We start from the raw sequence: 14,984 nt of genomic DNA, 5'->3' as shown, positions 1-14,984 counted from the left end.
TTTCAGCTGACATAGACAAGAGAAGAGACATGTTACTAAAATTCCAGGAATTTCAAGCTAAAGCTGAAATGTACTATGTGTATCATTCTATCCAACGTTACACCGATGAACCATTCACATCTCATCTTCCTGATGCACTCTTTAATATGTCAAGATACCTTTGGCATGCTATTCTCAATGATATTCCACATGGAATTAGCAAAGTGTATCCTTTGATTTTCATTCATTTTAATATTCATAGCTTAATGTTTACGTTAAGAGTCTTGATGTTAGTTTACGAGTCAGGCTATCTTCTTTTATAAATTCATGTTATGAAGTATACAATTCATAATCATTTAGTACATGCAATACTTAGGTAATTCTTATTGATGTTAGCTTGAAGAATTTAGATAGCATCATTTTAGAAGATGGCAAGTACAAGTGAAACAAGTATTGTTATTGTGAGACTGACTGATAATTTACCTTGAGTGAAGCAAGGTATTTTGTAATTCATCCATGATTTCTAAGAGAGTTATTATTGAGGGAAAAATATTTATTTATACATTTTTTAGTATTTTGCATTCATCATTCATTGAAATTCTTTTTAACATCACACAGTTTAAAACCCTAAAAATGCTTCATAACAAAATTGTAGCACAACAGTCACAAAGAAAATACCCATCGTCTGTTTTCATGAATCGACGTCTGACAATTCCTGCATACATTTTATGTTTGTAAAAATGTCACTAAAAGATAAATGTTTGAGAAGGTCTTATTTCCTTAACGTTGTTGTTGTTGTTTAGGAACACACTGTATGCCTTGGCTAAACAGAGTCGTAACCTTGGAGCCTTCAAGCTAGCTAGGTTTGCCTTTGAGAAGCTACAGTCATTGAGGATTCCTGCTCGGTTCCAAGAATCTATTGATCTTGGTAGTATCACTATTAGGTCAAAACCATTCCATGATGCTGAGGTAAGCAGTGCCAACAAACATTGCACCAAATTCTTTAAACTGGATTAAAAATCATAAAATATGTATAAGAACAGACCTGCCAACCAGTACGTTTTTGCAACCAAATTACGGCAGTACTCTTTTTCTTTAGAAAATATATATTTTTTAAAATCGTAATATATTGAGAAATATCATCTCTATATATCTCTTTTTCATAAAATTTACACAAATGTGGTTATTCAATGGAATTTCAGATAACTTTTTTTTCGATCATTTTGGTTTAAATGTTTTTTTTTTCCTCTGCAATAGCAGTGCGCATTTTAGCTTGCATACAGCTTGAGCGCCGCGATGAGCGAGTACACCACACATTTTATTATGAAATACACTTTTTGGGAGAAATACAATTATTCATTCCCAGAGGTTGGCAGGTCTGTAAAAATGATTTCTTGTCATTATAATATGTGAAAGTTGTGTTTCAACAGGAAGAGAAATTACCATACTTTTGACATTATTTGATGTATGCACATGTTTAACATGAAATGGTGACCTAACTTAAATAGACTCTTTGTAATTGATTTTCAAACCAGAAAGCAATAATTTTTTGTTAGGGTCTCTATCCTGAGGTGGTGATTCAGTTCATCTGTATGTAAGGCACATGTATAAAAGAGTTTGAACCCCTTTTAAAGATTTCCTGAATTAGTGGATGGATGGTATTTAAACATGTAACATTGATATATGAATTTATTCTATCTCTGTTTTTAGGATGTCTTACCAATGTGTTATCGTTGTTCTACAACCAACCCTCTACTCAACAACCAAGGCAATCGATGTATCAATTGCAGTCAACCCTTTGTCCACTCATTTGTATCTTTTGGTGAGGAGGCATTCTTTATTTTATCCACCGCATGGAATACATATTTACAATGACTATTGCTCTTGTTTTATATGTCATAACTGTGCTTCTGTTTAGTACATAAAATGGATTAAATAATTTACAAGAAATAAACAAGAATTTAAGATACTAAATAGCACATTTGTTTTACAATGAAAGCTAGACCTACCCCATTTGCCTTTCCCAACTGGTCCACCATTTCTTTCAATCTCAACATCTGCATCAAGTTCTCATTCTTCTTCCTATCTATCATCTCTCACCATTGCTCTCTCTGTCCTCCTCAAAATCCCTCTGATAAACCCCTTCCTAAAACATACTTTGATTTATGATAGACAACTCTGATATTTGTTATGACAGAGGTGCTCCCTCTAGTAGAGTTCCACCTGGAGGAAGGGATCCCTGATGAGGAGGCTGTCCAGCTGATCCAGATGGAGCCACCAAGGAATGGTCGTAGTGGTGGAGATAAATGGAGTGAATCAAACAAAGGCAATGTACAATCTATGAGACTAGATGAATACGGTGGAGATGATTCAGATGTTCAAGAAGATCCCTTCACAGCTAGACTCCTTAGCTTTGAGGTAAGAAACCCCTTCCTTGATCCCGTCACAACTAGACTCTTTAGTTTGAGAGGTTAGAAACCCCTTCCTTGATCCTATCATAATTAGACTCCTAAGTTTTGAGCTAATAAACCCTTCCTACTAAAATAGAGAAATACAGAGTATATTATTTCATTGTATATCAACTTATATTTTATCGAATAATGAATATGCTACCATTTTTAATGAAATTATATCAATGCTTTTTTACAATGTATATACAAAAAATACCTACTTTCTCATTCACGGTGAAGCATCCCCCCTTCAAAAGAAAAAATATGATATTTTGGGTAATGATAGCCAAGGGACTATTTCAACTTGATATTCTTATTGTTTCTGATATTATGTTGTTTAATGATGAAGTCTAATTTTATCATAATCAGTGGAGCCCTTTCAATAAGATTATGTATGTATTGTGAATTGTGGTGCTAACTATTTTATCAATTGCACTATCACTTCATAAATATTGAAATTGATGTAGTATTTTTTGATGTAGTATTTTTTTCGTTGGGTCCCCCCACATTTTGATTTTCTAATATTTTTCATGTAATATCTTTTAACTATTTATATTTGTATTGTAACCATCTATGTATGTATTTTGATTGTAATGATTTTTATATGTTTTTTACTCAATTCCTAGAAAATAAATTTGAATTGAATTGAATTGAATCATTTGCATTACAATAAACCTTTTAGGTAATTTTTATTGGAAGAATAATAAGTAATTTTCATTATTTGTATTCATTGTAGCAAGGAGGAAATGAGTTTGTTCCAGTGGTGGTTAACCGAACGGTCTTAAAGTCTCTTGATCGTAGTCATGTAGTGATCAAAAGATGGTCAGCTCCACTTCGTTATCAATACTTCAAGTCTATTATGCCTGATGTATCGGTCATTGTATGTCCTTCATGTAATCAGGTAAGTATCAATACCGCTATGCCTCTTTGAGGTTCTGAAATTATCCAGATAATAATAATGATATTCAGTTCTCAGAAATGCATAATACCATATGTTGTATATGAACAGACTATATGCTTGTTGAAATTTGAAATTTTTTGTTCAAATTTTATTTCATTTCATTCATTTTTGTCTCGCCTGCATAGCAGAGCGAGACTAGGCGCCGTTTTTATCTGATGGCGGCGGCATCAACATTGAAATCTTAACCAAAGTTAAGTTTTAGAAATGTCATCATAACTTAGAAAGTATATGGACGTAGTTCATGAAACTTGAAAGGGTAATCAACTATTAACATCCTGCCTGATTTTCAGGTCACATGAGCAAGGTTGAAGGTCATTTAGGGTCAATGAACTTAGAGCATGTTAGGGTATTTGGTATTTGTGGAATTGTCATCATAATTTAAAAGTTTGTGGATCTGGTTTATGAAATTTGCACATAAGTGTAGCCATGTATCCCTGAATTTCCCTTGCGCATTTCAGTTCACCTGACCAAGATCAAAGGTAATGTAAAGTCAATGAACGGGGTATTTTTTGAATTGGTATCATAACTTTATCAAAAAGTATATGGATCTACACATGTAGTTCATCCAACATCTACCTAAGGGTTATCAAGTATGAATGATTGTTGTGCACACGTCTTAGGTCACATGATCATGGTCAAAGGTCATTTTGAGTCAATTGACATAGTATTTTATTATCACATGAGTGTTTTCTTTTGTGAATAATTCGATAGCTGTTTTAAAAGTCAGCACCTCTGCTATATCGAATCTCGTAAAGCAGGCGAGACTGCCAGAGGTGTTCCACTTGTTTGTAGGTATTACTTCTTAAAAGGTAGGGTTTTTTACACAGATTGAAATCTACGAATCAAAGAGAAAATATAAGCAACATGATTTGTAATGTTGAAAAAATAGTGTTGTACTGAAAATGATTAGTAATGATCAGGTCTTTGGTTGATATTTCTACTTATTTTTGTCTACAGTTGTTTCACACTGATGAATATGAGATTCAAGTCCTACAGAAGAATCACTGTCCATTCTGCCGCAAAGCTGTCTCTGAAGCATCAGAATCATGAGACTAATCACCCAACTCCCTACGTAATGTAGGGTGGTGATATCATCAAAGAAAATAGTCAACCTTTTTGTATGTCTGACCCCCATTCACTCTATGAGATAATCAAACCATGGTAATGTGAGAGCACTACACCATTTCATATAAAGCACAAAGCAGAGATAATTAATTTCAGGAAGGACCCACATATAGGGGGTGGGATGTACATACTGCATGGAATTACCTTCCAGTTAACTGTTTTAAATCACTACTTTAGATTGGTTTAGGTAAGGGATGGACTGTAAACTGATTTAGATCACTGGTTTAGATTGGTTTATAGAGGGATTGGACTGTAAATTGCTTCAAATCACTGGTTTAGATTGGTTTATAGAAGGGATGGACTGCAAACTGATTTAAATCACTGGTTTAGATTGGTTTATAGAAGGGATGGACTGTAAACTGCTTCAAATCACTGGTTTAGATTGGTTTATAGAAGGGATGGACTGCAAACTGATTTAAATCACTGATTAAGATTGGTTTAGAGAAGAGATGGACTGTAAACTGCTTTAAATCACTGGTTTAGATTGGGTTATAGAAGGGATGGACTGTAAACTGCTTTAACCATTAGTAAACTGGGGGTGGGTCAATTTGACCCCCCCTTGACAAATTTTGTCACTACGCTGTCGGGCAAATTTTTTTGACCTCGCCGCTCGCTTACTTTTTACTTTAAAGTCTTGCGCATCTTTTGAGACCAATTTGCGAAGCCCTGGTGCACGGTTCCAAAATTGCATGGCTACTTGATAAAGTCGTTATATTTTGCCTAACTAATACATGCATTATTTGATTGCTACATCTTTCATTCAGCTGTCAAACATAACACTCATTTTCTTTCATGTATTTATTTCTATTGTGTCTGAGTTTAAACTTATTTTCTTGAGCTTTGAACTTCCTAAATATTTTTTTTTTTTTCAATTTTATTTTTTAAAGAGAAGATGGAAAGGGGTGAATTTTTAAAATTCTTTTGTTTTAGAATGAAATGCTACCATGATGTAATCAATATACTTCAATCATGATCTTTTTAGTTGGGTCAATCCATATCGTCTATATGTAAAACATGTAATATTTAACTAGAGATTGAATGGTCCTTTTCAGGACCAACACTTGCCCAAGAAAGATACATGGTGTACCATGAAACCTGCTACACTATCCTTCTTTGCCATGGAAACCTTCAGAAGTTATATTGAATGTAATATTTTATCACCTGACTTCACAATTATGTATTTAAAATAGGGCATACCTTGAACACTTTATGTTAATTTTCTGGTTGAATTCATTACCTTTTGAACACCACTGTATACAGTAGTGATGTTGTTCCAAAAAATTTGACTTCAGCGATGCCTTGGGTTTTTTTTTTAACAAACATTGTAAACTTGTGTGTCTTTTAAAGCCTTTAGAAGAAATTTTAGTACTTCCTAAACTTGCTTTAAAATGCATCTAACAAAAGATGTTGTTTTATGGAAACTAGTTTTTCTTGGAATATGTATATTGCAGGAAAGGTAAAATTTCAGTTTTCCACCTAAATTGACTTTTCAAGCCTTTAAACATTACTCATATTCTCAATCATAAATGTGTGTGATTTATATATTGTGAGAAAGCATTGTATTTGTGACCATTTATTTTGAATCAAAGTGAAATACTGTTGCTGAATTTCCGATATCTTTTGTGTGAAGGTACATATTTTGTTATCTATTAAAGTACCCTTTGAACTTGAATCCAATATTTTATCATACTGATCCAGTCTGTGTATATTGATAGGGAAACAATGTGGACAAAGACATACTGTAATTTGTTTGAAGGATTAATTTAAGATGACTAATGAAAAAAAATTAAAGGAAATTTTCTGATGATTATCTTTACCTTATGTATTTTGATGTGATCAGAGTGAGATAATTTCAGTAATAAAAATCCAGTGCTTGTGTGAATAACACATAAATTTGCTTATGTAAATTATTTAATTAAATTTATATTGACATTAATAACTGTCAAAAGCAAGACTTCATTTACCTGTGCAAGGTGTTGGGGATATGTTTATTAAATTATTTAATAAATTGCTTATGAAATATCATTAAACATTTTTTTTATTGAATGTAGGTGTATAAATATAATCTTTAGTAATATCTAAAGAAATCAAATGTCATTCTTTATTAGTGAACATACCATCTAAAAGTCACATAGAAAACCTTTGGTTTTTTTTTAAGTCACTTATTTTTTAGCTCTCATTTCAAATGCAATTTTTTTCTAGCAGGTTAATGTGAGCATTAATGTGGAGAATGATTATTGTACATTTTGACAATAGCATATCTGTAAGTAAAATTGAGTGTATTCATTTGTAAATATAACTTGTGAATGTTAGCAAATTCCTATTTATGATAAAAGTTGTAAAATAAAAGATTTTTCTTCATTAAATGCACCTCTGCTTCTGTCTGTTTATTTGATGTGATTTTTTTGTCTTGTTCTGCAATGTTTTACATGAAGATTTGACTGGAAACAAGCCTTTATTTCCTATCTTTGTAACTATGGCATCAATAGAGTGGTGAAGATTGTATACCAGCAGTTCTCTGCTTGTTCAGACACTGTACCACCCCTCCCCCCCCCCCCTTGGAACAAAACTCAAACATTTTAAGGATATTCCACAGTTAAAATTAAATCCATGTCATTTTCACCAATTATACAGTTACCTTAGCATCTTTTTATTCCAAGTACGCACAATATAATGGGTTGATGTGCTTGATTTTTTGGCTATCGAGCTTTTAAGTTCATTTGAAAGGTCTCAAGAAAAAACAATTTTGCATTTTTAGACCCCACAAGATCACAACATTGAGTTTTTACCTCATTACTTGGTCAAGAGTGAAGACCCATCTAGATTTCACCAAATTATAGATCAGAATTATATATTTAAGGTAAAGAATCCACTCATATTGCTTTTGTTTGGGGTGAAAAATGACAAAAGCATATTTAAAACCTTCAAAATTTATATAACAAATTTATGAAGTACAATAAATGCTGCACACTTTATTCAAATTCTGTGTCATTTTCACAAAATTTTGCATGGTTGTAGAAATATTGTGATCTTTGGAGGTCTACATATGCATAAGTATTTTTATTGCGTATTTGAGACCATTGAAATGGGTGAACTTCAAAGCTTGATAGCAAAGAATCGAGCACATGAACCAATGTTAATTTTTGTATATTTGCTAAAGTACCTGCAAAATTTGGTGAAAATGACATTAATTTCATTTTAAGTATGGAAGTCACTGAAATACCATTTTGCATAATATTCAGTAAGGATATACTTAGTTCATGAAATATCCACTTGGTTTGCACAATGTTTATTATGAACCAAATGTTCATGACAACAAAGTGCAAAATAATTAGATATATAGGAAATGTAAAATGATTATTAGACCAGGTGATAGTTGAACCAAGTGCAGAGCTGCCAATCAGTAGCATTTTATTTTAATTAGGAAGATTTCTAACAGGAAAGTAGCACTATCTAGAATTTCCCCTCTAGAAATAAAATTTTTAAAAACTTGTCAGGATGATTTTGGACCAGAGAGTAAGACCATCTCTTAGTAGACCAGGTGAGTTTAGCCTTGATGGTGATAGAGAAGACCAGAGTAAGACCATCTCTTAGTAGACCAAGTGAGTTTAGCCTTGATGGTGATAGAGAAGACCAGAGAGTAAGACCATCTCTTAGTAGACCAAGTGAGTTTAGCCTTGATGGTGATAGAGAAGACCAGAGAGTAAGACTTTCTCTTAATAAACAAAGTGAGTTTAGCCTTGATAGTGATAGAGAAAACCCGAGAGTAAGACCATCTCTTAGTAGACCAAGTGAGTTTAGCCTTGACGATGATAGAGAAGACCAGAGAGTAAGACAATCTCTTAGTAGACCAAGTGAGTTTAGCCTTGATGGTGATAGAGAAGACCAGAGAATAAGACCATCTCTTAGTAGACCAAGTGAGTTTAGCCTAGAGGGTGATAAAGACAGGAGAGTAAAACCTTCTCTTAGTAGACCAGGTGAGTTTAGCCTTGATGGTGATAGAGAAGACAGGAAAGTAAAGACCATCTCTTAGTAGACCAAATGAGTTTAGCCTTAATAAAAATAGAGAAAACAGGGGAGTTCAATGTAAGTTCATTTCTTAATAGACCAAGTCAATATAAATGTGATTATGGTAAGTTAGGAATGAAGTTGATATTAGATTCAAACATGAACGAGACAAAAGGACTAAACAAGTAACATCATGTTTGTATACTGTACAGTAAAGCATATTTATTGATTAAGGCTTCCTCACAATGCAAGCCCAGACAACCAACATAAAAATCATTTTAATGGCATCACAATTTACAAACATACAAATGCTAGAAAAGCCTTCTAAATGATGAACACTTACAGAAGTTTAATACCTGTCCTACTGATAAAAAGTTGTTAAATAAAGAAATTAAAATTCAATAAAATAGAAGAGATATTTATTCATAAAATGTTTACTTTCAATGCAAGGCAATTCTTAGTTCTAGTATACACGTAAAATAGATGAGAATTTGTTTTCTTTTATGTAATTTTGACAACTGAGCATGAAAGATTCAGTTAGGCTTTATATGCACTCTCTCAATACTAATTAACCATGCATCAATAAATTTGTCATAAATCTGATATTCCAAGAAAAATAATAAGTGTGATCATATCAATCTTGTCTGATAAACTTGTGTAAGCTCCAGTTTGAATCTTTAATCTTAATTAAATCAAAGTTATTTTTTATTCATCAATTTACATTGAAAAACCCTGGTTATTGGTGTCCTAAGAGAAGTGGCCATGAATTAATTGTGATCATACATTACTATGGAAATGGGATACCAGATAGAAAATATTAAACAATCATGTTGAAATGAGTACAGATAGAGAGAGAGAAAAGAATCTACAACCTTTAAGACTTAAGCTGCCACAATGGACAGATCTGGTTTTGCAAATGAACCCTTAGACCTCTCCATTATTTACAAGAAAAAAAATCAAACCTAAATACACATGCATGCATCTAAATTTCAATCATTCATATCAAAGTGTACATGCATGTAGAGAAATGCATGTAAACACGTAAAACAAATCAATCTTTCCTAATAATATGTTGATTTCATTTTTCTTACAACATTCTGCTCTATCTACCATCATCATTCTACTGTATTGTTTGACACATGGCAATGATGATTACATCCATGATAAAAATGAAACTTATCAAATGACAACAAAAGTTACGAATCACTGCATTGCAAGTATTTGCCAGATTTTCCTACTCCAAAATTCAATATGGTAACCCAAATGATTAATAGTACAAAATGAAACAAGTAAGAGTTATTATACAACCATTTCATAGATTTATTGGCAAGCTCAACATCATAGATTTATTCTTTATAAATTTCTTTCAAAGCTCCTTTGTTAAGGCAATATTGCTGTCATTTTCCAATGTAAAATTTGATTTAAAAACACTTTCTGTTTAAATTTGTATTACAGATTTGCTTTGAATCTAAAATGATCTGAGAAATTCTTTATCTCTTCTACTATTTATTTATGATCAACCTTTGTAATGTTGAGAAGGGTATTGAAATTTTGGTTAAAAAATACAAACTGTGCATATAACCTATTGTCGTTTACAATGAATTTCTTATGTTAACAAATCTAGTCATAGATATCAAAATACTCAATGATTATATTTGTCTACAACATAAAGTAAAAAAAAAGTAAAGATATCAATGAATAATTATTAAGATGATGACAAAGTATACATATATAACAGTTCCAGATAAATAAGACCTATAGCAATTTAAATAATGCAATACTCACTGAGACATATTTAATATTAATTGGAAGAGCATGCAGACATACAAACAAACATAGGTACATTAATCAAGGGAGTTCATTTAACAATTTGTTTTAAAAATGTCAATCATATTTTTGATATCATTTGTTTCAGCTGCCCAGTACTGAACTAGGATTACCATTTGAACATACTTATGAAACAATATTTTTGTTGTTGTTGTTACTCTCATAAGTATTTATGCTATATATCCTGAATGGCAGAGATATATCTTAATTATACATTGTTCTCATTCCTCAGCTAAAAAGCTATTTGGTAATACACCACCAGGACTGATGACTTTCTTTGATTGGCTGAGAAGCACAGATGTCTAACTATTACGATGTCAGGTAAAACAGAAATCATTGTCCTTTAATGTCACACTATCATTACAATAACCAGTAACAATACTGTACCAAGTCAATGAATTCAGGAGTGTAATATAGAAGTGTATATGAAAAATTTATTGTGAGATGAATATGATCCTATCTCATCTCAATTATACAAATTATGAATAAGCATGCCCTGTCCCCTCATTCTAAAAAAATGTTATGATATGAAGAAAACAAAGTGGTAATTTTAATAAGGGTTTGGGATGAATAAGGATGGTATGGACTAGTAAGGGAATGACATGGGAGAATTGACTTTTCTACTCAAGATATACAGGTAGATCTAAAATTCTTCCTAACAGTACACTACATTAATTGCATATTACCAAAGACCATACAACTCAGAACATCAGATATCTGATGATGCAATTGATGTTACAATATCAAACAATGTGCATACATAGCAACAACATATGGTTGATCATCGCAAGTTGATATACAGTCCAAGACTAAGTGACCAATGTGAAGTCCTCAGAAATGACTGACTTACAAGAAGTAACTTCTTTCAACTATTCCTCTTGACCAGCTTCATATATAAAGTCTCATTCAGACATAAAAATGCAAATGATTTAAAGATAAGATGAGTGTGATGCACATTTGAGATGATTATTGAGTGTTTTCTTCTGTGCCCCCTTCACACCCTGCATTGTTTTCTAACAAGGTTTTGCTGCTGCCAATTTTTTACATGAAATCTGAATGAGGCATTACATATTAGGCTTTACAAACAAGGCTTAACAAAAGACATAATTTTTTTACATGTATAATTAGGGACTAGGGTGCAATAATGTAATCTAATATGAAGTGAACAAGTGATAGATATACTGTCCTATGTTATAGTCAATTACATGTACCAAAATTTGTACAGTTGAACAATACAAAACAAAGCAGAGTTGAAGGCTTTTGCTTTTTTTTTCTGAATGTACAAAATTTATCCCAGTAATACTGGTCCCATACAGAAGACCCCAACACTCGATACAGACAATCTTTGCAACTTTTGTTTGTCAATTCCATCCACTTTCTCCTTTTTCAACTTGAACCAATCTTTCCCAAACATTCTTCTCACACTGATTTTTACCAGTTTTCAAGGCTTATATTATATGTATGTGGAAAATTTGTTCCTCTATTAATCAAGTCAAGGGATATTAATAAAGAAATGCAGCTTTCATTTAAACTCTTGCATCAATAAGAACAATTATGTTTTAGATGTTTCTGAGTTTTCAAGTATAGTACAGTGCTATAACAAACAAGCATTGCTGAGAGGATAAATGTTATCTAATGGCTAGAAAATGTAAGAAATCTTTGTTCATTGTCAAGATTTCCTCTATTTTCATGCAGAAGATTTGAATAATCTCAACTCTATGGAGAGAGCACAAATCACCACAAGGGCTACCAATATGATGAAAGTGTCATTCTCTAAGCTGCACAGAATTTGTCACTGTCACAAACCCGATGGATTGTTAAAAGCTCTTACAAAATCCTCTTTTCACCCCGTTTCATCCCATCAAACAAATATTTTTTTTTCATACCAAATAGCCATTTATTACACAATTATGCATTTCTTTCTGTCACCCTTTCCTCCTTTTCCTGGTTTCTTCCGTGATTCTGGTGTAAGTCGATTGATCTGTCTGACTAGGTCATAGAAGAGGTCATTAACATTGACCTTGGCTTTAGCTGAGGTCTCCAAGAATGTACTGCACAAGATTAAAAAAAAAACATTGTAAAACATGTATAATGCCAACATCAAAAAGTAGTGAATCCTTTTCATTCAAAGCATTATAGCAAGGGGGCATTTCATGTATGTTTTTCAGCACTATCTACATTGTTAGTGCTGACTGTTTTAATGAAATCCTTGGCTGAGAGGCACTGGCCTCTGACTGTTCCTAACTATCAGAGAAATTCCACTTGTCAGTGCTGACAACTTTCATGAAACAGTCTCCAGATCTATTAAATATGGAGTGTAAATGTAATACGATGAAACAGTTTCATAGTGGGGTGATAAAAACCTAGAATTACATTCACTGCCCAATTATTTGAGGTGTTAGGTTTATATATCTCCATTTCCTCTTCAAACCCCAAATCTAGCAGACGCATCCTTGCTGTAATGACTGTAGAATGTAATAAAGTCACATCTGTTTTCTGCTATGACTTTAAACAATTTTTGTTTCTGGGAGTTTGCCAATGAGGTACATAATCAGGGGGAAAAGAGCCAAAAGCTAAATAGACCATGGATCCCACTCCACACATGTCTGTATTAAAAAAGGATTGCAGGAAAATATTTAGGATACACCCTTGTAATCATAGGCGGAGGAAGCGGGGGGGGGGGGGGGGGGGGGGACAGGTCCCCCAAAATTTGAGATGGGGGGGACGCCCCCCCCCCTAAATTTTAAGTTGATATCCTTTTTTTTTTCCTTACATACAGTCAGTTTTGTTTCCTGCGTCTCCCCCTAAATTCTGGTGAACCCCCTTTAAAATGTCTCTTGTCCCCCCCCTAAAATTTAGGTTGATGACCTTTTTTTTTTGGCTTGTCAATTTTTTTTTCACATGTGTCCATCAACAAATTTCAGGTAGACCCCCCCCCTAATTTTTTTGGCTTCCACTGCCAATGCTTGTAATGGCAAATAAGACTTCAAAATTCATAATCATTATGGCATGAAAAAAATCATAAATGAAATGAATAGCTTTGAAATTCAACCCCTGAGATTAAAATTTAAACTATTCAGTTTAAATCTTTGTATCTTGACACAAAATACAAATACAGTCTACAACAGGATACAAGTGGGAATCACTAACATTCAATGTAATATGGATCAAAACATTTTTAAAGTTCTTGGAGAGAAAAAACTTGCATATCTAAAATAGAATTATTGTTAAAGTGACTTAATATTAAGTTCAAACAATTATTACACATCACCACAAACTTGAAGTTATATACTATGAGTGAAGAATGTACTGGATGTCTGTTATATTGACCTCTACTTTTATCATACTATTTAATCTCTTATAAAAATAAAAGATCTTTCTGCACAATTTATCATGATCAGGATGTGTACCGGCACCGGTGTGTTGGCTCAGTTGGTAGAGCGTCCGTCTCACAACCGGGAGGTCGGGGGTTCAAACCCTGGCCGCGTCAGACCAAAAGACGTTAAAAGATGGGAGTTGCTGCTACCCTGTTTGGCGTTCAACAATTAAAGGGACAGAGCCTCGTCGATCTGGCGCTGCACGGTGGCTGCCGGGCCCACGATCAATTGGGCAAAGCAAATTTTTGGAGTATATCATTTCATGTCTATTTCGAACAATAAATTATGGATTTTCATTTTTTTTTTTTTCATTTTCATTTTCATGGACTTTCATTTTCATTTTCATTTGCAAAAAGCTACATCAGTTGGTATGAATTAAATGGGTGAGAGAATCTATTCATATTCCCAGGTGACTCTTCAATCTTGTTTTCAACACAAAGCAGGTAAAAATGAGTGTTTACGGTAATAAGCCAGTTCGTAGTTCCTTTCTGCGCATGATCAAAAGAGTCTACACATGATCAGAGGAAGGTCATTTGTACTAAAGTGAGATGGTGGGTTAAAATCTAATGAGATAAGTACCAACTTTGATGTCTTGATTATGCTTATATTTTGAATAGTGGTTTTCATTTACATCCACAAAAACAACAATGCGTCCACGAACGACTGGTATTTAACAGTTTGCCAAGTACATTGTGTAACATGCTATGATATGCGTTCGAAGAAGGAATGCAACAAATACCTTCATGAAGTGTTCATTGGTGTGCTATTCTAGTCACCTGGTCTATTCAATTTCTTTATCCTGCTATGTAAGGCAAGCTTACGTAATATCTTGCTATGAAATTTGCCTATCATAATGAAAGAAATGAAAGGTCATTTGACCAAAATTGTCCATGAAGTAACTACAAACTTGTCTATTGTTCAGTGTTTTGAGGATGTATAGTGAAGTCTTTAATGTGGTTCACTACTATTCCTTCAAAGATATGATAGCAAGGAGCTTTTATTTTGCATGATGGATGCTTCTATGATAATAACATTGACAAGCAGAACCATCTGCGCATGCGTCATCTATGATTTGTGGGTTCATAAAATCAATGTTGCACTACAAACAACAACAGGACCATAGAGTTTTGATAATGTCATACTTTTCAATACAACATTAGTACACCCTCATCCTAAAAAATTAAAATTGGATAGAAACACTGAACGCTCAATAGAACAGATATAGTAGCCAATGAACATGGAAGCATCCATCGTCTA

At 33.1% G+C, this 14,984-nt stretch overlaps 2 protein-coding genes across 3 annotated transcripts in view; one reads left to right on the top strand and one right to left on the bottom strand.

Moving 5' to 3' along the window:
- Positions 1-6,876, top strand: part of LOC121410005 (intraflagellar transport protein 122 homolog) — a 29,529-nt gene extending 22,653 nt beyond the window's left edge. For both annotated transcript variants that reach the window (XM_041601814.1, XM_041601813.1), the window contains exons 20-25: positions 7-205; positions 783-948; positions 1,690-1,801; positions 2,177-2,397; positions 3,166-3,330; positions 4,348-6,876. In XM_041601814.1, the coding sequence (XP_041457748.1) occupies positions 7-205; positions 783-948; positions 1,690-1,801; positions 2,177-2,397; positions 3,166-3,330; positions 4,348-4,440 (956 nt within the window). In that variant the 3' untranslated portion in view covers positions 4,441-6,876. The remainder of the gene's footprint in view (positions 1-6; positions 206-782; positions 949-1,689; positions 1,802-2,176; positions 2,398-3,165; positions 3,331-4,347) is intronic.
- Positions 6,877-8,727: 1,851 nt separating this feature from the next.
- LOC121410004 (ras-related protein Rap-1b-like) overlaps positions 8,728-14,984 on the bottom strand; it is a 37,740-nt gene continuing 31,483 nt past the window's right edge. Inside the window, exon 7 of the mRNA XM_041601812.1 lies at positions 8,728-12,401. Coding sequence (XP_041457746.1) covers positions 12,251-12,401 — 151 coding nt within the window. The 3' untranslated portion in view covers positions 8,728-12,250. The remainder of the gene's footprint in view (positions 12,402-14,984) is intronic.

The sequence above is a fragment of the Lytechinus variegatus genome, chromosome 3 (assembly GCF_018143015.1).
Source record: "Lytechinus variegatus isolate NC3 chromosome 3, Lvar_3.0, whole genome shotgun sequence".
NCBI classification, from domain to species: Eukaryota; Metazoa; Echinodermata; class Echinoidea; order Temnopleuroida; family Toxopneustidae; genus Lytechinus; species Lytechinus variegatus.
The sequence above is the reverse complement of the archived record's forward strand: the minus strand, read 5'-3'. Positions and strand labels throughout refer to the sequence as shown.